Raw genomic sequence first — 25,423 nt, forward strand, 5'->3', positions numbered from 1 at the left:
ACCGGATTTCAAGGAGGGGCTCCTTACAAAGATAACTCACTCTACTTTTGCAGAAAGCTTGTATGAATGTTTTCTATGGGAATAGTTAATCTTTTATATAAGGATTTCCTTTAAATAGTATGTAATGCTACATATATTCTAAGAAGAAAGCCACGTAAATATTAGTCTAGCAAGCCAGATGTTAAATTAATTACACAGTTGGGGACACAGTAACATTGTGATGTCAAGGTAAGGCAGAGAAGGAACCCTAACTCCCAGACACTTGGTTTCTCCTGCTCAGCTTCTCTCGTCAGTAACTAGTGAGGCCCAGGAGATGCACAGTGTGGCGAAAGGGAGCCCTGCATACCAGCAAGGGAATAATGCTCTTATTTGGGGGGCCCTTGCTGCCAGAGGATCTCCTCCAAGTTCAATAAAAGCCAGGGTTTATTTAGATGGAAATGGAACAATCTGAACCATAGGGTGGGGATCTGTTTCTAATCCCCTTGCCCACCCATATACTGACATAAGACTCAGCTAAAGCAACCTATTACCATAGTCAATAGCCACAGATTTCCAGTGGCTGATTTTCTGAATGTGCAATCCTGGTTTAACTTCCAAAATCCAGCACAAAGCAAATGAAGAGCTTCATTCAACCTCTTTCTTCCAGAAGATTTAAAAATAATTATTCTAATTAATTCACTGAGTAAATGTGACTCAGACTATAATCTGTTGAGACATTACCAAATTACTCCTGGAAGTCCTAGTTGCTCATGTAGGTTCATTGTAAGCACCTCAGACACTCATATGATAGACCAGATGACTCAACTTTACCTGAATAAGGTGTAAAGTACCAGCCAGGATCAGGTACCAAAATTTCTTTTCCTTTTCCATGTGCCGTGGCATACAGGGTACTCTGTTCATTTGCCCTATGGAATAGGGAAGAAAAATATTATACTTTAAAAATTCAGCTTGATTTAGGAGATGTGTTTCATGCTGGAAAAAGACCCCCAGCTCACAGGACCCTGTGTCCATCTACCTTATAAAGATTCAATTTGAACAAGGACTTTCAGTTCTCAAAATTGCCTGTGAGAAGCTGCTGAAGGTCAGACATGAGGAGAAACCATGCAAGGGTCACACTCCACCAGCAGGAATTTAATTTTTCTTCAGGGAAACTACGTGAGGATCAGAAGAGGAGGCTGAACAAGCCCTGCCTCTTCCCTGGACTCTGGGAAAGTGAGGCTTCCTGTTGATTTTAGAGCACTTTGGGTCAGACCAGGAATCACTCACCAGGAAGAGAGCCACCAATCCTGAAGGACGTAGGACACCTGGAGCAGGAACAACCATCAATCAAACGCTGACATCACTGAGCCCCTCAAACCCCCACTTACGACAATGGGTGATGGGAAGGCTCCAGAAAATGGAGATGATCCTTCCCGCTCAGGTCTGCACCAAGCCTCACATCCCAGATAACCAGAGGTCAGGGAGGTGCTTATTACATGTTAAAATCTTTAAAAGACATTCTTTTTTCCCTGGAAGCTCTCTGTCATACACACACTTAACACAAGTAAGCTTCATTCATTTTGCTCCCCACAGATAACACGTTTCAATATAAATCCAAGTGGACTGAAAATATAAGAATAACAGTATAGGTTTTGGGATTTTTCAAAGGAAGAAAGCTGGACAGGTACTGGGATGGTCAGTTTATGTGTCAGCTGGGCCAGGCCAGTCTCCCATGATTCAAGCAGAGAGTGGTCTAGATGCTGCTCTGCAGGTATTTTGCAGATGAGGCTCACATCTACACTAAGACAACTGAAGCAGAAGAGGTCACCCCGAACAACATAGGGCCTCATCCAGTCAGTCAAAGGCCTTTAGAGCAAACCTTGAGGCTTCCTGGAGGAGGACGAAATTCTGCCTCAAGACTGCGGCACTGGCTCCTGCCTGATGTTCCAGCCTGAGGGCCTGCCTGACTGATTTCAGGTTCACCCACCCAGGTCCCACCGTCTTGTGAGCCAGTTCTTTGACATAAATCTCTTAAAATACATGTTAACAATAATAATAAATAATAAATACAGGAGTTCCCGTCGTGGCGCAGTGGTTAACGAATCCGACTAGGAACCATGAGGTTGCGGGTTCGGTCCCTGCCCTTGCTCAGTGGGTTAACGATCCGGCGTTGCCGTGAGCTGTGGTGTAGGTTGCAGACGCGGCTCGGATCCCGCGTTGCTGTGGCTGTGGTGTAGGCCGGCAGCTACAGCTCCAATTCAACCCCTAGCCTGGGAACCTCCATATGCCGCTTGAGCGGCCCAAGAAATAGCAACAACAACAACAACAACAACAACAAAAAGACAAAAAAAAAAAATAATAATAATAATAATAAATACAGTATAAATAGTATGTAAATATCAAGCTGAGGGCACAAACCAAAACAAATGTCCTTATTTACCTGAGCTGCGATGTTTACGAGAATAAGCAAAATGATGATATTCCAGTGAGCACCAGCTGTGAAGTAATCCTTGTAGGCCTTAAAATCAACTTTTCCCTCTGAACGGCTTTCCAGTGACAAGGTAACCTGTATAGTCTCAGTCTGGAAGGGAAAAATGGCAGTGAGACAAAATTTTATATAACAAACCTCCAAATTTCTAAAGTTCCATAATGTGCCCCATTGCAAAGCTGTGGGGAAACAGACGCATCTCCCACACTGGTAGAGTGCAAGTTGGTCCATCTCCATGGAGAAGGTGTGGAAATATCTGGACAGACTATATACATATTACCCTTGGACCCAGCCACCCTACCTCTAGGATCCTGGTAGAAATAAGGAAACATCAACTGCTTGAGGTTATTCACTGTTGAGTGCCTCTGCTTAAGGGCTTAAGGTCAGTCATGACTGTGAGCACACATTCGACATCCCTGTTCAGAGTTCCCATTGTGGCACAGTGGAAACAAATCCGACTAGAAGCCATGAGGTTGTGGGTTCAATCGCTGGCCTTGCTCAGTGGGTTAAGGATCCAGTGTTGCCATGAGCTGCAGTATAGGTCTCAGACACAGCTTGGATCTGGTGTTGCTGTGGCTCTGGCGTAGGCCAACATCTGTAGCTCCGATTAGACCCCTAGCCTGGGAACCTCCATGTGCCGTGGGTGCAGCCCTAAAAAGACAAAAGACAAAAAAAAAAAAATCTCCATTTCAAGTACAAATGCAGAAACCTGTACCCAAAATACTATGAGCCGATGTATCTGTTTAGACTGCTTGTGTCACTCAGTGATAGAAACATAAAACATAGTTGGGGCTCAAATATGAGTGAGTTTGGATAGCATGGGACACCGTATGATCCAAATCTATATGGTACCTGAATTTCAGAGAGTGATTCCTGAGTTTGGAATGTGAGGGACTAATCTGAAGACTTGTCAGAATCATCCGGGCCCCATCTTTGGATAGTGAGGGTTTGGATATTGAGAATATCTGTGTATGTTTTTAAGGGAGATCGAGTGCATTTCTGTCTGCAGGACTCAGAATGTGTTACAGAGTCACATGGGCCAAGGATGTCCTCAGCTCTGTGCTGACAACCAGGGATTCAAGGTGGATAAGATGTGGTTCTCAGTCTTGAAGGATAAGAAAGGAAGACAAGAACTAACTCCAAAGTGGCTACTGTGTGTCAGGTCCTTTGCACCTGCTACTCCTGGCCTATCACAAACCATCTGAGAATGGGGCAAAACACTACCATCAATCGCCCATGGTGCCAGAACATTCCAACATACAGGAAAAGTAGCTGATTTAATTTGGGTCACAGCAGGACTCAGTCTAAGGGGGTCTTTAAATTAAGCCACTGGGTGCATAAAGGAAGCCAGAGGCCATCAGAGCGAGCAGGATGTAACTACCAGAAATTAAAGAGTTCTCATGTCAGTGTGGGTCACATACGCCCAGGAACTCACAGCAGTACACCCACCACTGATCTCCCTAAGAGTCTCCATCCTGCACCCAAAGGGAACCCCAGTCACTCTTGTTCCCTTCGTACTCTTTTAATTCTACTAATCCCATGGAATGTGGCTTTGAAACCTTAGGGTCCACCTTGGGACAAACAAAGATGCCCTGAGTGGAGCAGAATGACCACATCACAGGAGGAGAAACTCACATCTTGGTCCTCAGGGGCAGCATCTTCCAGCGAGGGTCTGGGAGACTCTTGAGGCTGAACAGAAGATTCGGAGGGCTGACCCCTCAGAGTGGGAGAGTCTGGAACTCGAGATGGTTCAGCCTCTTCATTCGTCTTTAAAAGGATATCTTCAAAATCTACCCCAGGTTTTGGAAACTCGGCAAAAGTCCCCTTTTTCATAATTTTGCCCTAGAAGAAAGAATTTGAGAGGAATACATTTGTATTTGATACTATTAATCTAATAACATACTTATCAAGAAAAGTGAGCCAGTCCTAAATCATGATTTTCCTAAGAAAATGACCCTTAGGTTGGAATTCTGGTTGAAAGCCTAGTTCAGTTCAACTCGACACAGAACTGAGCATTCTGTCCTCTGCCAAACCCTGTGTGAGGTGCTGGGGGATTTGAAAGGAACATGTGATCACGTCTTAAAAATGCACTGAGGGAGGCAAAAAGCACAGATACTGGTGGAAGTATCGGTCAGTCTTTTTAGACATGGGAATTGAGAGAAGCCTCCTGTGACAAGCAGAACTTTAAAAAACAGTCAATTGGGGAAGATGTTCCAGGAAAGAAACTTAGGAGTGACCCTGAGGTGGGCACAAGCGCATCTGCATGGGTCAGGGTCACTCATCAGTCTTTGCTGACCACTGTCACAGGATCCTCTGCCTGCTGGGACAAGACGTGTAAGAACCAGCCCTGGACAGAGGACCCCTGAGCTGTGTCATTATGGTCTTTACACTGTCCACAAACGCAGGAAGTTCCCAACTGAAAATTCAATATTCCACCTGATAAAGTAAATAAACAAGGAGCCAGGAGACAGAGACTGAAGTGACACTAACGCCTTGGACGCCTGTGCCAGCAAACCGAAACCGAAGCCAGAATGAATGTACTGAAATCTGAGAAAAGACTTAAGAACAGCCAATCACAAGCAGCCAATCAGGCTTCCCCACATCAGGCATCTGCTTAAGCTGCAGTCAATCTAATCATTTTCTTTGAACACATGTGATATGTCATTGCACAGTTTCCCTTCCTTACAAAATTATGTAAAATAACATGCAGATGTTTTCACTATTTTCTGCCTCCATGAAACAAGACTCAGCTGATTCACTCAGTGTCAAAGAAAGTATTAGGCAAAACACCAAGATGCAAAGCTAATCAAAGGAGGGCAGCTTTGATTAAGGCAGGTGAGGTGGAAGAAGGTGGCCCAGGACCCGAGCTGGTACCCCTCTCACCCCATTCCCTGAGGTGGTCCATTGGGAGAGACACAATGAGGCCTTTGGACACCAACTGACAGTGCAGAATTAACAAATAATTGAAGATACACTGTGCTTTGCTCCACGTGGGAGGCAAAATGCATGCACTCTATTTCTATGAAATTACCTCTTCCCACGTAGTACCTGTAAGATGAACAAGAAAACGACTAGTGGTACAAAGATATGGCAATTTTACTCAGCAGCCAAGCACGGACAATCCTGAGGGGACGAGAGGGCGGCTGTCCCATCTCTGCTGTGACAGAAGGACCAGACTAACAGCAAGGATGGACCCCAACTCACCCAAGGAGGCTCACTGAGGACAAATGGTTGTTCTGATAGTACAAAAATAGAGGACTGTCTCCTCAAAGATGCAATAGGGGACCCCAAACATGTAGGGACTGGCTAAACAGGTTATTCTCCTGCCCACTGGTTCTGTGCTCACGATGCTGCCAACGCTGGGGTTTTATACACTAGGATCGCCCCCTCTGCACATGAAAGTGACTGTTCTCAAGTTTGAGAAACTGAGCTCCCCATTCCCAGAGGAGCAGAGAAGAAATGACACATGACACTGCTTCGAAAGATACAGAGACTCTGCATTTTAATCATCTTTCCCAGGGCAGAAATTCATTTGACAAGCAAGGGATCTGGCCATGGGCCTGATGGAACAAACAAGGTGCTGAGACACAGAGGCAAACAAGCCAGGGAGGAAAGCATCAACTAACACCAAGTCTGAAAAATTCTCACCAATCTCCACCCCCAATCATGTCAGGCGTTGTGGGGTGAATGGGAGGTGCCCCATTCCCCCAAAAAGGTATGTTCAAGCCCTATACACGGCACACGTGGACATGACCTTGTTTGGAGACAGAGTCTTTGCAGATGTAATCAAGTTAAGATGAGGAAATACTGGAGTAGGATGACCCTAAATCCAATACAACCAATGTTCTTAGAAGAGAAGCAGACAGACATGGGGACAACAGCCACATGACAACAGAGGCAGGGGTTGCAGTGCTGCAGCTGGAAGTCAAGGGGCCAAGGAAGGCCTATGAACACCAGAAGCTGGAAGGAGGCATCTCCCCTGGAGCCTCAGGGAGAGCACGGGCCTGCCTGCACCCTGATTTCAGACTTGGAGCCTCCAGAACAGTGAGACAATAACTTTCTGTTGTTTCAAGCCACCCAGTTTGTGGCACTTTGTTACAGCAGCTCTAGAAACTGACACACTAGCCTGAGCCCACACTCTGTCCTCTCAACCTTACTAAGACTTCCCCCTGCTTCTGCTGTGGCCCCTCCAGCAAACATCAGACGATCTTTTAAATCTCTCATCAGACCACGTCGCTCCTCTGCTCTGACCGTCCAGTGGCTCCCATCCCACTTCCGGGCCCGCTGCCCACTGCTCAGAGGCCAGCTCCCTCCACATGCCCTGCTCCCTCTGCCTCAGACACGCTGGCCCTCCTGCCCTCCTCCCACAGGCCAGGTCAGCGGCCTCCTGAGGACGCCCTGCCTCAGACCCCCGCCCCCCAGGTGACAGCAAGGCCCCCACCTTCCTGTCCCTCAGGCCCTGTGAGCCACCACCTCCTCAGGGAGGCAGCCGGGAGGTCAGCCCCACCCCGCCTCTTTCCTCACATCTGTCCCCACAGCACAGGAAGCCCCACGAAGGCAGGGCCTCGTCCTCCTGCTGCACAGACTCCCACACGTCTCAGCACATAGAGAGACCTGCGCAGTGAGCCCAGCACCTGCCAGACCGGCAGAGCGGGCGTCTCTGACCCGGTGCTTGGCTCCCCAACCTCACTTCTGGTGTTAATAGAAGGTGCTCTTTAGGTAAACATATGACAACTGACATGGATACAAACAGCTCTTAACATGGAGAACAGACTTGTGATTACCAAGGGGGAGGGAGTGGGACAGACTGGGAATTTGGGGTTAATAGATGCAAACTACTGCCTTTGGAATGGATAAGCAATGAGCTCCTGCTGTGTCACTTATGATGGAGCCTGATAATGTGAGAAAAAAAAACATACACATGTATGTGTGACTGTCACCATGCTGTACAGTAGAAAACTGACAGAACACTGTAAACCAGCTATAATGGAAACAAATAAAAATCATGAGAAAGAAAAAAATTAAATTAAAAAATAAAAATAAAAAAACAAGAAAAAAATAAATAAATAGGTCTTAATATCTCTAATTTCCAAATAATACTCTTTAAGTCATGGAAGGGGAAAACGAAAACTTCTAATAAAACAGTTTCTTTATACTGAACACATTTCACTGGAACAGTGGTAACTCAGGAACCCCATGGTACCAACTTCATATTCGTTAACGTTTATGTGGCTTCGAGTGTAAAGGTCACATTTCTACAGGTCTCTGGATTCATCCTCAAAGGTGTCACACCAGCCCTGAGAAGAAGGGGGCATAAAACTGACAGAGAAGAGGGCATTTACCATGAACCCCAGGAGAATGACCTGCTGGGAGGCCTGGCTAGCAATACCCCTGAGTGCTCGCAAGTTCCACAGACTTCTAGAAACTACTTACATCTTTCAATATCAGAATCTGGCTTGCATCCTTTAGGTACTGCAGCTGATGGGTCACTAAGATTGTGATCTTCTCATGCAAGGCTTGGCGGATACACCTACAAAGGCAAAAGGTACAGCAGCGAAAGCACATTAATGGGGGCACTTCCAACTGAAAACTCACACTGTGAAAACATGATGAAACAAAGACAATATGGCAGTCAAAGATCCATAGTTTAAATATCAAATAAATAACAGCAAATTAATACAAGTATAAATCAATGATTCTGACTAGGTCTCAAATTCATCTAGGCCCTAAAAAGTTCATCAAACTTGAACCTAGCTCTGCTAAAAAAAAAAAAAAAAAATCTAAAAAGCAATCCAGTGAAGAAGACCCCAAGAGCTAAGTTTTTTTCCCCAAAATACTCAGTTTAACAATTTAAATGTTTCAGGGAGTGCCCATTGTGATGCAGCAGAAACAAATCCGACTGGGAACCGTGGGGTTGAGGGGTTGATCCCTGGCCTCACTCAGTGGGTTGAGAATCCAGCATTGCCATGAGCTGTGGTGTAGGTTGCAGTCATGGCTCGGATCTGGTGTTGCTGTGGCTGTGGCGAAGGCCGGTGGCAACAGCTCTGATTAGACCCCTAGCCTGGGAACCTCCATATGCCGCGGAAGTGGCCCTAAAAAGACAAAAGACAAAAAACAAAAACAAAAAGAAAACAATTTATATGTTTCAAAATGAAAAACAATTGAGCAATACTGAGATTCCAAAACTTGAGTGAACTAAAACAATATTTTATCACCATGTGGGAGTGGGAGAAGAGGGTCTATGTCACATAAAAATGTGCACATTTTTCTTAGGCAGTTTTCCAGGTGATTCTTCATGATTTATGGTATACACACTGATGAAAAATAATCTTGGTAACTTTTTCCAGAGTACATTTTTTAGACATTTCTTCTCAAATAATATTAGATAGAAAATAAATGCCAGCATGGCTTCAATCTGTCTCTATAGCATTCCAGTCCCAAACAAGCAAGTCTTGTTTCATGAGGACTGAAACCCCTACAATATGAAAATAAAATAACAGAATCCAAATGGCCTGAATCACAGTGGAAATCATCCAACAGCATAAAAGACACCCCACTTCTCTGCAGCCAAGACCCCGTCTGGTCAGGTCAGCAGGATGGCTGTCCTCTTGCTCTCTGCACATCCCCTGCTCCACCAGCGCCTGCTTCACTCACACCCTACTCACTCACTCACTGACCTTCCTACAAACTTGCCCCAGGGTCCAAGTAGTGACTGTTCTAGCTGTGGAATAGAAATTTCCACTATGCTTATCAAGGGGCAGTGAGGGGTGTGCCCTTTTGCTGGTTTCCGTGGTAACTGATGAGCCAGCCTGAAATCAATTCGCCCTAAACTGGTCATCTCCCCGCCCTTGACCCCTCACTCCTTGGGGCAAAGACTGAAGCCATGTCCTGCCCCAACGTCCCCAAAACAAGGTGGGGTGTCACTCAAGGACCTTGCTTCAGACACATAAGCTCGCAAGAATTTCCAAATGCCTTTCTCTCTGCCCAATAACCCGCATCCTCCAGGCGAGGACATGCCTGCTCTTCCTCACGGCCTTGCTTCCTCCTCCCTCCACACCTTGGCGTCTACTGTTCCTTCAGCAAAAGGAACTCAACCCTCTTCTCAGCCCCTATAAACCCCGCCCAGCCTGCAGGAGTGGGGGTGGGGTGGGGGTCCTTCCCGCCAGGCCCAGTGCAAAGGGAACTTTCCAGCTTAAGCTGAAACCTCCCGCTGCCCACGTGGGCCTCCACTCAGCACTCACTATCCTGTATGGAAACCCTGACACCTTGAGTCTGCCGACCGTTCCCTGGGCATCTGTCTGAACGAGCTCCGAGGGGACACAGATTCCTGAGAGGCAGGAAGGAGGGCTGAGCGTCTCAGTCTCCCTCACTCTGCCCTGTGCGGCTCCTCCCCCTCTCCTGGCTCACTGCCCTCCTGTGGGAACTAAGGCCTTTTGTGCAATAACATCTATAAGGGCATCGACTTCAGTGCACACAGTAGGGCTTTAATAAGTGCAGCTGAAGGGCTTGTTGACTTTAACAAAGTGAACAATGGCAAGATAACTACCCATGGGGTAAATGTGGGTATTTTAGCAAAGTAAGTCCCTGAAGCTTTCAAAAAGGCCAGTCTAGACGCCACCCGAGGCATGAATCCGCATGTGTTAGGTCACGTTATACACAGAAAGACATCAAAGTTGTTCAGTTTCAGGGGTTTGGTGGCCAAACAAGAATCACTGACAACAATTCCAGAAACATGAAATAAGACTTAGATTTCAGCTAGAATCTAGATATTTAGTTTCAAATTCAAGGTAACCCTGCACTGCAGGTCAAGTATTAATTCTAGTGAGTATCTGTGAAGCAGGCTCAAAGAACTGAGGTCATACTCTGATATGGAATAAATCATTCTCAAATCATAGACTTTACTAAGTATTTCTAAACCTACATGACACTAAGCACAAATAGGGTCTTTCCCTGGAAGCCCTATGTCAGTGCTGAACACTTCTAATGGGCCTTCAACAAAAGATAGAGGAGACGCCCCCCACCCAAAAAAAAACAAACAAACAACAAATGATGGAGGAGAAGAACTGGCAGCCAAGCACCAGGCTCCCGACTCCCACTCTCTGTACAGCATCCCTCTTATTCCTGGGCTCAGGATCTGTCCACAGGGGCTGGTTTTCAGCTGCAAGGAGCAGGGGCACCTGCCATCTGCTCCTCACTCCCTAAAGCACCCACTCCACTGGCCTCCACACACTGGAAGCCCCTTCTGCACTTTCCATACTGACCTCATCCTTCTGCACGATTTCTCTGCAATGGGTCTTCTATGGAGGTGGGGGAGGGGAGAGGGACGCTAGGGCGGAAGGAGCCCAGTCTCCGGAAGCACAGAGGCTTTCCTGAGCTCCCTTCCCTGGACCTGCAGGGATCCTGGAAGCAGCAGACATGACAGGACACAAGAGCAAACTCACTGTTCAAACAAGTGCCTGCTGACCCCTGCATCGACGGCGCTGAGCGGGTCGTCCAGGAGGTAGATGTCCGCGTCCTGATACACGGCTCTAGAAAACGTAGAGAGAAGTCAGGAGAAGGACCCTTCCCGCTCCTGGATTCCATCTCTGGATCCCGACAACATCCAGCATCTCTGGGTTCCTTCCCAGAGCCCAGGGAAAGGGCCGGGCCTCTGCTTCCCACTGCGCCCACCCGGGGAGGGGTCCGCACGCTCAGCCCCCGCCCCCCCCGCTAGAGGCCGTGGAGGAGGTGGGGGCAGGAGGCTGCGGAAACGTCCTTTACCTTGCGAGGCTGATGCGGGCTTTCTGCCCTGCGCTCAGTGGGGTTCCACGGTCTCCAACCACAGTTTGATCCCCAGCCTCCAAAAGCTACAAATCCCACACAGAGATAGAAAAGGGGAAAAGGACAAGATTTAAAATGTGTTCTCCTGTCATCCTAAACTTTTAGCATCAATCCTTCATACAAGTAATTGATCGTGTATATTTCGTACTGACTAAACTGTAACCTTGAACATTAAAAAAAGTATTCTCAGTTTGTTTTGTTTTCATTCTATAGATTTTCACACCATTTATGCATTTGACGATTTTAATAGATATTCATTGAGGACTGACTATATGTCAGACATTGTTCTGGGCACAGTGAATTCAGCCATGAGGAAACTAAGTCTCTGGAGTTTCCTCCATGGCGGGAGATGGACAACATGGAAAATTAACACGAGTACAAGCACTAAGCACCAGGAGAAAAAGGAGGCGGGCTTGGGGGACAGAGAGGAAAGGGGGGAGAGTGTGCCTACACTGGGGTCAGGAAGGGCTCAGCTCACAGAGGGTTTGAGCAGATCTCAGAGGGTGGAGGGGGCTCCCCAGACCTGGAGAGGGTGATCCACACAAAGGAAGGAGCCAGTGCAAAGGCCATGGGGCAGACGCCCAAGGTTTTCCAAGACAAGCAAGGACCAGGAGAGCTGGAGCCGAGCACACCTGAGGGGAGTGAGGGCAGACAGAGCAGAAGGAGCCCTGGTGTCATGCCCAGGAAAGGGGGGGTGGGGAGGACGACATGGCCTGAGGGGTTAAAGGAACCAGTCCTGCCTCTTTGAGGAGTGGAGAGATGGCGTCACACTCCAGACACATCTCGAAGGTGGCATCTGTGAGACCTGCTGACAGGCGGGTGTGGGTTGCAGGAGAAGAGGAGGCCTGTGCTGTGTGGGGGTGAGGAAGGGGAAGGATGGGGTCCCACTTACTGAGCTGGGGAAGACGGTGGATGCAGGTTTGGGAGACTCTGGTTGTGGACAAGCTGTGATGACCTCTAGGTAACATCACTGTGAAGCAGGATGTGCAAGTGTGAAGGTCTGTGCTAGAGGCACCAGTGTGAGGGCTGGTGGCACAGGCTGGTGAAGGTATAGGTTTATTTTATCAGGGAATGAGTGTGGCTTAAACTGGCCATTTTGCTGACTTGGTCTCAGCTTCCCACTTTCAGAGAAGGGACAACACCTGACCCGTGTCTTCACAGTGATACTGAATCCAAGTGACAGAGTGACAGACAAGCTCTGTACAAGAAATGGGGGAAGTTCTCGTTGTGGCTCCGTGGAAGCAAATCTGACTGGTATTCATGAGGACACAGGTTCAATCCCTGGCCTTGCTCAGTGGTTAAGGATCCAGCATTGCCGTGAGCCCTGGTGTAGGTCGCTTATGTAGCCTGGACCCTGAATTGCTGTGCCTGAGGTATGGACTGGTAGCTGCATCTCCGATTCAACCCCTAGCCTGGGAACTTCCATATGCCGTGTGTGTGGCCCTAAAAAAAAAGAAGAAGAAGAAGAAGAAAAGAAATGCGGACAGGCAGAAGGATCAGGCTGGGCAGGAAAAACAAGAGGGAAAGACAAAGTCTGTTTGAAGGACACTGAGCAGATCAGCTGGACTAAGTAGGTGCTGGTCTGTGGGAGCAGGAAGAACTCAAGACTGAGAAGGATGGGAAGTTGTGTTTCTTTTTCCCCGACCCAAAGCACGCAGAAGTTCCTGGGCCAGGAATGAAGCTGAGCCACAGCAATGACAAGGAATAATATTTAACAACTAGGCCACCAGGGAACTCAGAAGGATATGAAGTTTTGACTCAAGGATCTGAGAATCTATCAAAAGTTATATTTAACTATTATTGAAGAAGTAAATAGACCAGAGTACCCGGGAGAAAAAAAAGAAAAGATGAGAAGAACACCCCCAAAAGACAAGTTAACAATCGGTTGAAGTTACACAGTATCATATTAGTAACCTTTGAGGGCCTATAGTTATCACCTGGTACAGAAGTTCCCATCATGGCTCAGCAGTGAACGAACCCAGCTAGTATCCATGGGACATGGGTTCAATCCGTAACTTCAGTAAGTGGGTTAAGGATCCAGCGTTGCCGTGGCTGTGATGTAGGCTGGCAGCTACAGCTCTGATTCTACCCCTAGCCTGGAAACTTCTATATGCCATGTGTGCAGCCCTAAAAAGATTAAAAAAAAATCAACTGGTACAGACAAGCAGAGTTTGGGGGGAGTTTGTTATCCACTAAGCCCCGCAGGCATCAACCTAGGATGCACAGCAGGACCTTTCTGCAGATGGAGCCCTCATTTCTCTGTCTGTACTTTAGCAAATGTCTGGGGAGAAAGGAAGTGACACACTGGGGACTCCAGGATAAACACGTCCTTTGCTCTCCCTAAAGAAAAGTCTCATTTTCCTCTTCTACACAAAGTGCGGCAGAAACCAGCGTCACTGAACTCAAGGATGCTGTGAGAATCAAAAGCAGTCTGTCATCAGCCTCCATAAAAGGAAAATGGACAGGAACTGACTGTAACTTGCACTGGTCACTGGATGCTTATTTTCTCAATGAACCATAGTGGGACCCCAGTCGCAGGGGGAATCACAACATGCACATCACAAGACCACAAGAAGAGAGAAACTGTCCCATCATAACCCTCCCTGACAGCCACAAAGACATGCAGCCACGCATGGGTTGACTGCAAACTCTAAGCTTTAACAGGGGGCATCAAACTGAAAGGCAGCAATTACTCTTGTGAAAATCCATCATTTATTTCACCTTCTTTCTTTGTTGAGCTCAGAAATTAATACCATCTCTTGCTTCTCATTTTCATGAGAAAAAATAAGCCATTTTAAGACAGATTCCCAGCTACACACACACACACACACACATATATACATTGTTTACTCAGCCTCTGTTTCACTGTTAATAGCTCTTGCAAACTGTTCTGCTTTTTTTTTTAATTTATCATGTGACTTTTTAATTTAATTTTTATTTTATATTGGGGTGTAGTTGATGTACAGGGTTGTTAGTTTCAGGTGCATAATTGTATGTATATGTATAGCCATTCTTTCTCAGATTATTTTCCCATGTAGGTTATTACAGAATAGAGTGGAGTTCCCTGTGCTGTACCGTAGGTCCTTTTGCTTATCTACTTTATATATAGTAGTGTGACACTTTTATGTGTCCTAGTGGGTGTGAAATGATAGCTCAGTGTGGTTTGGATTTGCATTTCCCTAATATCTAATGCTATTGAACATTTTTTTATGTGCTTATTGGCCATTTGTATATCTTTGGTGGAATGTCTATGCAGGTCCTTTGCCTGAGTTTTAATTGGGTTCCTTCAGTTCTTATTTATTGTTTTTATTGAGTTGTAAGAGGTCTTTATATAGGCTGGATGAGTCTCATCAATTATATGATTTGCAAATCCCATTCTGTAGATTGTGTTTTCACTTTTTTTTTTGTCTGTGCCCATGGCATATCAAAGTTCCCAGATAGAACCTATGCCACAGCACTGACCCAAGCTGCTGCAGTGGCATCACAAGATCCTTAACCCACTGTGCCACAAGAGAACTCTTCTTTTTACTTTCTTGATAGTGTCCTTTTGGTTTTTTTTTTTTTTTTTTTTTCCCACTGTACAGCAAGGGGGTCAGGTTATCCTTAGATGTATATATTGCAGTTACAGTTTTTTCCCCCACCCTTTCTTCTGTTGCGACATGAGTATCTAGACATAGTTCTCAATGCTATTCAGCGGGATCTCCTTGTAAATCTATTCTAAGTTGTGCCTGATAAGCCCAAGCTCCCGATCCCTCCCACTCCCTCCCCCTCCCATCAGGCAAGTCTCATCTCCAAGTCCATGATTTTCTTTTTTGAAGAGATGTTCATTTGTTCTGGATATTAGATGCCAGTTATAAGTGATATCATATGGTATTTGTCTTTGTCTTTCTGGCTCATTTCACTCAGTATGAGATTCTCTAGTTCCATCCATGTTGCTGCAAATGGCATGATGTCATCCTTTTTTATGGCTGAGTAGTATTCCATTGTGTATATAGACAACATCTTCCGAATCCAATCCTCTGTCGATGGACATTTAGGTTGTTTCCATGTCCTGGCTATTGTGAATAGTGCTGCAATGAACATGTGGGTGCATGTGTCTCTTTTAAGTAGAGCTTTGTCCGGATAGATGCCCAAGAGTGGGATTGCAGGGTCATATGGAAGTTCTATGGATAGATTTCTAAGGAATCTCCAGACTGTTCTCCATAGTGGCTGTACCAGTTTACATTCCCACCAGCAGTGCAGGAGGGTTCCCTTTTCTCCACAGCCCCTCCAGCACTTGCCATTTGTGGATTTATTGTGATGGCCATTCTGACTGGTGTGAGGTGGTATCTCATGGTAGTTTTGATTTGCATTTCTCTTATAGTCAGCGATATTGAGCACTTTTTCATGTGTTTGTTGGTCATCTGTATATCTTCTTTGGAGAACAGTCTATTCAGGTCTTTTGCCCATTTTTCCATTGATTGATTGGCTTTTTTGCTGTTGAGTTGTATAAGTTGCTTATATATTCTAGAGATTAAGCCCTTGTCAGTTGCATCCTTTGAAACTGTTTTCTCCCATTCTGTAAGTTGTCTTTTTGTTTTCTTTTGGGTTTCCTTTGCTGTGCAAAAGCTTTTCAGTTTGATTAGGTCCGTGGGTTTATTTTTGCTCTAATTTCTATTGCTTTGGGAGACTGACCTGAGAAAACACTCATGATGTTGATGTCAGAGAGTGTTTTGCCTCTGTTTTCTTCTAGGAGTTTGATGGTGTCCTGTCGTATATTTAAGTCTTTCAGCCATTTTGAGTTTATTTTTGGGCATGGTGTAAGGGTGTGTTCTAATCTCATTGCTTTGCATGCAGCTGTCCAGGTTTCCCAGCAATGCTTGCTGAATAGACTTTCTTTTTCCCATTTGATGTTCTTGCCTCCCTTGTCAAAGATTAATTGACCATAGGTGTCAGGGTTTATTTCCGGATTCTCTATTCTGTTCCATCGGTCTGTCTGTCTGTTTTGATACCAGTACCACACTGTTTTGATGACTGCGGCTTTGTAGTATTTCTTGAAGTCTGGGAGAGTGATGCCTCCTGCTTGGTTTTTGTTTCTCAGGATTGCTTTGGCAATTCTGGGTCTTTTGTTGTTCCATATAAATGTTTGGATTGTTTGTTGTAGTTCTGTGAAAAATGTCATGGGTAATTTGATAGGGATTGCATTGAATCTATAGATTGCTTTGGGTAGTATGGCCATTTTCACAATATTGATTTTTCCAATCCAGGAACATGGAATATCTTTCCATTTCTTTACATCTTCTTTGATTTCTTTGATTAAAGTTTTATAGTTCTCGGCCTATAGGTCCTTTACCTCTTTGGTCAGGTGTATTCCGAGGTATTTGATTTTGTGAGGTACAATTTTAAAAGGTATCGTATTTTTGTATTCCTTTTCTAATGTTTCATTGCTGGTATACAGAAATGCAACTGACTTCTGAATGTTAATCTTATATCCTACCACTTTGCTGAATTTATTAATCAGTTCAAGGAGTTTTGGGGTTGAGTCCTTAGGGTTTTCTAGGTATAGTATCATGTCATCTGCATACAGTGACAGTTTGATCTCTTCTCTTCCTATATGGATGCCTTTTATTTCTTTGGTTTGTCTAATTGCTGTGGCTAAGACTTCCAAAACGATGTTGAAGAGCAGTGGTGAGAGTGGGCATCCCTGTCTTGTTCCAGAGTTGAGTGAGAAGGCTTTCAGTTTTTCCCCATTGAGGATTATATTTGCTGTGGGTTTCTCATACATGGCTTTGATTATATTCAGGAATGTTCCCTCTATACCCACTTTGGCGAGGGTCTTGATCATGAATGGATGTTGAACTTTGTCAAATGCTTTTTCTGCGTCTATTGAGATGATCATATGATTTTTGACCTTTTTTTTGTTAATGTGGTGTATGATGCTGATTGATTTGCGTATGTTGAACCATCCTTGTGAACCTGGGATGAACCCAACCTGGTCATGGTGTATAATTTTTTTGATAAGTTGTTGGATTCGGTTGGCTAAGGTTTTGTTGAGAATTTTTGCATCTATATTCATCAATGATATTGGGCGATAGTTTTCTTTTTTGGTGGTATCTCTGTCTGGTTTTGGAATGAGGGTGATGGTGGCCTCATAGAATGTCTTTGGGAGTATTCCTTCTTCTTCAACCTTTTGAAAGAGTTTAAGGAGGATGGGCACCAATTCCTCTTTATATGTTTGATAGAATTCACCTGTGAAGCCGTCTGGTCCTGGACTTTTATTTGTAGGGAGTGATTTTATGACCTCTTCAATTTCATTTCTAGTGATCGGTCTGTTCAGTTGGTCTGTTTCTACTTGATTCAGTTTTGCCAGGCTGTAAGATTCTAGAAAATTGTCCATTTCTTCTAGATTGTCAAACTTGTTGCCATACAGTTGTTCATAGTATTCTCTTATGGTTTTTTGTATTTCTGCTGTATCCGTTGTGATTTCTCCTTTTTTATTTATAATTTTGGTTGTTTGGGTTCTTTCCTCTTCTTAGTGAGTCTGGCCAGGGGTTTGTCAATTTTGTTCACCTTTTCAAAGAACCAGCTCTTGGTTTTATTAATTTTCTCTATTGTTTTTTGACTCTCTATTTTACTGGTTTCTTCTTTGATCTTTATAATTTCCTTCCTTCTGCTGACTTTAGGCCTTTTTTGTTCTTCTTTTTCTAATTCATTTAGGTGGAGGGTTAAGTTGTCAATTTGGGATCTTTCTTCTTTTTTGAGAAAGGCCTGGATTGCTATAAATTTCCCTCTGAGCACTGCTTTCGCAGCATCCCATAGATTTTGAGAGGTTGTGTCTTCATTATCATTTGTTTCAAGGTAGTTTTTAATTTCCTTCTTGATTTCCTCATTGACCCATTGGTTTTTTAGTAGCATGTTGTTGAGTCTCCATGGAGTAGGTTTTTTCTCTTTCCTTTTCCCATGGGTGGTTTCTAATTTCATGGCAATGTGGTCAGAGAAGATACTTGAGATGATTTCTATGCTCCTAAATTTATTGAGACTCGCTTTGTGTCCCAATATGTGGTCGATTCTTGAGAATGTTCCATGAGCATTTGAGAAGAATGTGTATTCTGCTTTTTTTGGATGTAGTGTCCTGAAGATATCAATTAAGTCTAACTTTTCTATTGTTTCCTTTAGGATCTCTGTTGCTTTGTTGGTTTTCTGTCTAGAGGATCTGTCCATTGATGTGAGGGGGGTATTTAGGTCTCCTACTATGATTGTATTCTCATCAATATCTCCCTTTATGTCTGTTGATATTTGTTGTATGTATCTGGGTGCTCCTATATTTGGGGCATATATGTTGATGATAGTAACATCCTCTCCTTGGATGGATCCCTTAATCATTAAGTAGTGTCCTTCTTTGTCTTTCTTTATGTCTTTTGTTTTAAAGTCTATTTTGTCTGATATGAGCGTTGTGACTCCTGCTTTTCTGTCATGTCTATTGGCGTGAAATACTTTTCCCCACCCTTTCACTTTCAATCTATATGTATCTTTTGTCCTAAGGTGAGTTTCTTATTGAAGGTTTTTGGCTTTTTATCAACTCAGCCACTCTGTGTCTTTTGATTGGGGCATTCAGTCCATTGACATTTAAGGTGATAATTGATAGATGATTATTTATTGCCATTTTGAACCTCTTGTTCCAGTTGATTCTATGGTTCTCCATTCTTCCTTTCTTTCTTTTTTTTTTTTTTTTTGGTTGGATGGTCTCCTGTTGTTATCTGCTTGAGTGTATTTTTTTTTCATTTTTTGCAAATGCAATATTTGGTTTTGGCTTGTGGTTGCCCTGTTTTTTAAGTATGCTAACCCCTTCCCATAATTGTGTGTTTTAGCCTGATGGTCCTGTAAGTTCAAACACTTCATTACTGTATTAAAATTAAGAAGAGAGACATACATATAAACAAAAAGGGTTATTTACCTCCTGACATCCCTTGCCCACATTTTATGGTTTTGATGACTCTTTTTTATTTTTTCCTTTTTAATTTTATTTTGTTTGAAGCATGTTCATGATTAAATCTGTATGCTGGCTTATTTGAGTGACTGCTCTCTGATTGCGGTTTCCTCAGTCCTAGTTCTTCCTCTTCTTCTTCCTTTTTTTTTTTTCTTTTCTTTTTTCTTCCCTTTCCTTCCTTTCTTTTTGGTTTAGAGAAGCCCTTTCAATATTTCCTTTAACCTGGGTTTTGTGTTGCTGTATTCTTTAAGTTTTTGTTTGTTGGGAAAAATTTTTATTTCCCCTTCTATTTTAAATGATATTCTTGCTGGATAGAGTATTCTAGGTTGCATATTTTTTCCTTTGAGCACTTTAAATATCTCTTGCCATTCCCTCCTGGCCTGTAGTGTTTCTGTAGAGAAATCAGCTGATATTCTTATGGGGGTTCCCTTGTAGGTAACATTCTGGTTTTCTCTTGCTGCCTTTAGGATCCTCTCTTTATCACTAACTTTTGCCATTTTTATTATGATGTGTCTTGGTGTGGGTCTCTTTGGGTTCAGTTTGTTTGGGGCCCTCTGTGCTTCTTGTATCTTGAACCCAGTATCCTTTAGATTTGGGAAGTTTCCAGCAATAATTTCTTCAAATATATTTTCCATGCCCTTATCTTTTTCTACTCCTTCTGGAATTCCTATTATGCGTAGATTGGCCCGCTTTATATTATCCCATAGGTCTCTTATATTGCTTTCCAGTTTTTTGATTCGGTTTTCTGTCTATTGACCAGATTGAGTGATTTCCATTATTCTATCTTCCATATCACTGATTCGTTCTTCTGCATTATTCATTCTGGTTTTGACTGCCCTTAGTTCAGTTTGCATCTCTGCAAATGAATGTTCTAGTTTTTCTTGGCTCCTCCTTATATTTTCTAGTTCCTTTCTGAGGGTATCTGCATTACTGTTCATATCTTCTCTTAATTCCTTCAGTATTTTCAGTATTTCTCTTTTGAACTCCAGGTCTGTCTGACTGCAGAGATCTGTTTCATTGCTGACTGTTTTAGGTGAGTTCTCCTGTTGGTTTGACTGGGGGTGGTTTCTCAGCTTCTTCATCTTGCTTGTTGTTTTCTTTCTCCTGAGGGAGTTGTACTCTCCGTGATCGGGCAGTGTTTGCCTTGTCACTGCTGTGGAATATTTCCTGAGGGCTGGCTTTGTTGGTCAATCTTTTTTGAGGCAGTGGCTTTTCTGGAGTGTTGATGGGGCTAACAGTGTTTCTTTGAAACAAAGGAGGACTTCCTGAGGGCAGACAGGACTGGGAGGTCCACCCCACGATGGTAACAGATTTCACTTGGTCATGCAGAGCTTGCTCTGGTGTTTTTAGGCTGTGGGGTTCTTGCAGGGAGTTGGCGGTGTTGGGCAGCTGCTCTTCAGGGGTGCATCACCCCCTGGGGGCTGGAGCAGCTATCTGGGTCACTGAGAACCTAAGAGGCTCTTCCCTAGGGTAGCCCAACTCAGAAGGACAGCCTGAGAATGTATGCGGATCTTTTCACAGTCTGGCCGAGCTTGTTGCAGCTTTTCTGGGCTGCAGGGGCTCCTCCAGGGGGCTGGTGGTGCTGAGCAGTTATTTCACGGGAGTGGGGCACCCCCTGGGTGCTTGGGCGGGTAGCAGGGCCGTTGGAAACTGAAGAGGCTCCTCCCCGGGGCAACCCAACTCAGAAAAACCGTCCGAGAATTAGGCCGATCTATTCACAGCCTGGCTAAGCTTGTTCTAGCTTTTCTGGGCTGCAGGCCTTTTCTCGGGGGCTGGTGCTGTTTGGTGCTGCTCTGCGGAAGTGTAGCCCCTCCAAAGGGCAAGCAGGCCTGTGCAGGGACAGCCCCTGCGGTGGTAGGCTTCAGGCAATTGTTGAGGCCAGCCCTCCTGGATGGCAGGCAGCCCCAGGTCCGTGAGAGCGTAGGGCGTGGCGGGGGTGGGGGGAGGGGATGCACTGGGAAGCACAGTTTTCAGCTATCTAGCGGGCCTGTAAGCTTGCTGTGGGGTGGGGGGTATTCTATGGGGACCCACCCCTTTTTTTCTCCCCTCCCCAGCACGGGCGCAGACCAGGCTCTTCTCCCAGGTTCCCTCTGATGTGGCTTTCCACTTCCCCGCCCCTGGAGTATTGCTCCCTTCCTCTGGGACAGCTTCGTTTTCTAGTCTCCCAGGCAGTCTCTAACCCGTCAAATGGTTTCTAGACCTCCCAAGCAGTTTCCACTCTGCCCCGCCCCCCTAGCCCGGGGACTAATCTCTGGAGCCGAGTTCTCGGTGCCCAGCCCCCACCCAGGCGGCGCCCCCTGGCCCTTTCTCGGGGACTAACCTTCAGAGGCGAGGTCTCGGTGCCCAGCCCCCCCCCCAGGCGTCCCCCGGCCCTTTCTCAGGGATTAACCTTCGGAGGCAAGGTCTAGGTGTTCAGCCCCCACCCAGGCGTCCCCCGGCCCCCTCTCGGGGACTAACCTTCAGAGGCGAGGTCTTGGTGCCCAGCCCCCACCCAGGCGTCTCAATTTTTGGTGACTGTGCCCGTAGTTCAGATGGTCCGTTGGGTTCTTGATGGGCTTTTCCGTACTCCAACTTACTGCTACACTCTTCTCTGCATCTGGAGATTCCTCCGGTCCGTTTGATCTTTCGCCCGGTAGGTGACTTTCCAGGGTGCGGGATCCCTTTCTCCTCCGCAGTTCCCTTTCGGGAGCGCCCGTCCCGCTCGGATTCACCTTCTCTCACTCTCCTCTTTTCTCCCGTTCTGCCTAATAATGTCACGAATTTCTTGCCATTATTGGAGTTTAGGTTCCTCTGCCAGCGATTGGTTGCTGTTCTGTGCGAGTCATTTATTCTGTAGATGTGCTTTTTTTGTTGTGTTTGTGGGAGAAGGCGAGCGTGTCCTCCTACTCCTCCGCCATCTTGTCCTCCCTCTGATAGTGTCCACCAGCAGCTGCTTCTTTTCAACCTGGTTTCCCTTTTTTTTTTTTTTTTTGACGTTTGCATTGAGTTGTCTTATAACAGGAGGCCTGATAAGGAACACAGTGCTGCCCTGACTAACCAGGAGAATTTGGGAGGGGCTGATAAACCTCCCAGAATCCTTGGTGCTGGAATCCACCTTGGCTAAGAGATACCCTCCACCAAGAAGGACCCTGAGTCAGACCAAGTTCGGGCCGAGTAGGATGACTGGCCAGAGACAACTGGACATTAACCCCTTGTCCATAAACCCTGAGGCTGTGAGCCACATGGCAGAGCTGTTCTCCTGGGTTCCCTTAGCCTCCTGCTCTCCGCCCAGGAGCCCCTTCCCAATAAAATGTCTTGCTCTGTCAGCACATGTGTCTCCTCAGACATTCACTTCTGAGCATTAGGAGCCCACTCCTGGGCCCTGGAAGGGGGTCCGCTTCCTGCAACAGGACGGTCAGCTGTCAAATGGAACAATTGGAACATGAACCAAGCTCATGTTGAAAGGATGAAAATGCAGCCTAACTCTCCAAGACCCCAAGAAGGTAGTAAAGAGCCCTAACTCCAGCTTCTTAAAAAGCCCTAGATGCCCCCGAATTCCAGACCCTGCTCCCTGCCAGTAAATAGGTAGAAGGTCACACTTCTTGCTGTTCCAGGGCCTGCTCTCTGTATGAAACTAGGTGAAAGGACGTAAAATAGGCCCTTGAGTGCGTGATCCTGGCCTAAGTAAGATAACAGGAAATGAGTTGACTAATTGCTTATCTGGATTCTGTAAGACTGCTGGTGCCATAGAAGAAATGATTACACATTGAAAGCCCTAGTGACCTATCTCAACTGCAATCTGTCACTCTGCCCAGGAGCCCGCGCAAATGCGGACCTCCGGAACTGTAGAAGAATGATTGGTCCATGGAGCGCGGGCTCGCAATGTTTTAAAATGATTGGTCCACGGAGCGTGGGCTCGCAATGTTTTAAAATGATTGGTCCAGGGAGCGCGGGCTCTCGATGTTTTAAAATGATTGGTTTGCGAAGCGCGGGCTTTGTTGTGAACCCCATAAAAGCTGTCCCGATTCCGCATTCGGGGCCACAGTCCTCTACCCCTGCGTGGCGTATGACTGTGGGCCCCAGCGCGCTTGGAATAAAAATCCTCTTGCTGTTTGCATCAAGACCGCTTCTTGTGAGTGATTTGGGGTGTCGCCTCTTCCGAGTCCGGACGAGGGGGATTTTCCTTCTACTTTTCAATGTCAGTTCATAGCCTTTTGCTTTTTTACAGTATGCTGCCCAAGCGGTGATTAAAAACAATATTTAAAATGAAAGCAATACTAAAGTAACTCAAGACTTGACAGTTTCTAGACCTAGACCCAGAAGGATCAATAAACTTATTATCCCATGATTGTCAAGGCAATCTGAGAATATATCTCAGTTGCCAGAGATGTGATTAATATGAGATGAACGTTCAATAAGATAATCGGCCAAAGGAAAACAAAGACCCTGAAGACTGCCCCATGGAAGTGATGGAAATCACCGCATTGGCACGCTCCCCACCGGCGGGGCGTCACACTCCCGAGTGGGCTATTCGGCTTCTAAACTGTTTCCCTCTGGGCTCTCCCACATGCACTGTGCTTGTAATAATAAACTTTGTGCCTGTTTTTACAGTCTTTGCCTCCTTGAAATCTCCTTGGGGACAAGAATCAGGGCAACTCTGCTCTTAGCCTCTAACCTCTAGCTGTTCCTGGTTTTCCCCAGGCTGCCCAGGTTCAATTCCTGAGCAGGGAATCTCTCTTCAAGCATCACTCACTCCTGTCTCTTGGAGATCAGTCTGACTCCCAGGCCTTGGAGTTTCCATCATCAGCCTGAACGATGCTGCCAAATGTGTTTACATATCCTTTTATTTTATTACAGAAAAGTTTTCTGCTCAATGAACTTATATGTTTAGTTCAATTAGGGATAGTATAATAATCTGTTTTTTATTAACATATGTAATACAAGAACTGTTGCTTTTTTTTCCCCCTGTTCTTTCCTCCAGGATTTGGGGGAGGTGAGGGTAGGGAGAACTGTCAGGAGAAACCTTTGTATTTATATGTATGTATAGATGGATGGATGTAGGGAAAAGGGCTAGAATAGTAACAATAGCTACCAGGTTTTTATGGAAAACCTGGCATGTTTGCATTTCACAGGCATCGCCTGAAGCCTTTACAACAATCCCACACCTCCTGCATTTAATAAGGAAGGAAACTGAGATAAACACCTAGAGTAGGATCCAACCCAGGACTGTTTCTCCCCAAAGGCCAAGGCTGTTCTACTACACATGCCGTCTCTGTATCTACAAGGCCAAAATAACTCCAGGATTCCAGGATTATTCGTGGCCATTTTAAGTTCATTCACTGACACACAGATTCCAAAAGAACTCCAGGATTCCAGGATTATTTGTGGCCATTTTAAGTTCATTCACTGACACACAGATTCCAAAAGAGAAAAGCAGAGGTCTCTTAACTCATTACCTGGTTCCCAGGTGTCTTAAAGACCTTGCTGACCCCTCACTAATCAGAGTCGCAGATGACATTTCAGAGCAGCAGCAAAACCTCTTGGAAACCTCTGACCCAATGTCCTGTTTTGCTGCAGCAGAGGCCCAGGCAGATAACAGCACGTGTCCAAAGGGACAGTGGACAGGTGACAGGCCCAGGATGCTGCTCTCTGCTACTTACCCGCCCTGAGCCTCCATTCCTGCCAAGGACCAAATGGGCACAAGGGGCCCAGACTCTAGGTCCCCACCCTGCAGCAGAACGGGAGAGGAGTCCACGTTTACAAACGTCACATCAGTACAGAAGAATCACATGCAGCCCAGTCCTGCAGGGCCCCTCCCACCACAGTCTGCTCAGCACAGATGCCAAGGGGTGGGTGCAGCCCCAGATCCCCGCCCACATTATTGGTCCAATCACCCCGAGTGGCTGCAGCAAAGCATCGCCCTGAATGGCAGCCATTGTCCCAGCACCTGCTCCTCTCCAGAGATGCGCAAATGTGGGTAAGAAAGCACTGAGCTTCACCAGAAAGACAAGGTCGTGGAAAGAAACAGCCACACACTGGCCTGGAGTCCAATGTGAGCATCAGGAGCTGGACTTCAGGTAAAGAGGAAATGCCTGAGATCTGTTTATATCACATCCCACCTTCTATTTTCATCAATCACCCATTTTTTAAAAAGTTCTCTCTCATAAACTTCCTCAACTATGAGGCAGCAT

General features: G+C 45.6%; 1 protein-coding gene across 4 annotated transcripts in view; it reads right to left on the reverse strand.

Annotated features, from left to right (window-relative positions):
• The window catches only part of LOC100738425 (ATP-binding cassette sub-family C member 4), a 151,718-nt gene that overhangs the window by 71,706 nt on the left and 54,589 nt on the right, over nt 1–25,423 (reverse strand). For all 4 annotated transcript variants that reach the window (XM_084982144.1, XM_084982145.1, XM_084982142.1 and 1 more), the window contains 7 exons: nt 11,228–11,313; nt 10,909–10,995; nt 7,901–7,997; nt 4,103–4,309; nt 2,420–2,560; nt 1,267–1,304; nt 811–905 (listed from right to left, as the gene is read on the reverse strand). In XM_084982144.1, coding sequence (XP_084838270.1) covers nt 811–905; nt 1,267–1,304; nt 2,420–2,560; nt 4,103–4,309; nt 7,901–7,997; nt 10,909–10,995; nt 11,228–11,313 — 751 coding nt within the window. The remainder of the gene's footprint in view (nt 1–810; nt 906–1,266; nt 1,305–2,419; nt 2,561–4,102; nt 4,310–7,900; nt 7,998–10,908; nt 10,996–11,227; nt 11,314–25,423) is intronic.

This window comes from Sus scrofa, chromosome 11 (genome assembly GCF_054392235.1).
Source record: "Sus scrofa isolate SSC_HxYL_T2T_F1_AM1 chromosome 11, Sscrofa_HxYL_maternal_Yorkshire_Landrace_v2.0, whole genome shotgun sequence".
Taxonomy (NCBI): domain Eukaryota; kingdom Metazoa; phylum Chordata; class Mammalia; order Artiodactyla; family Suidae; genus Sus; species Sus scrofa.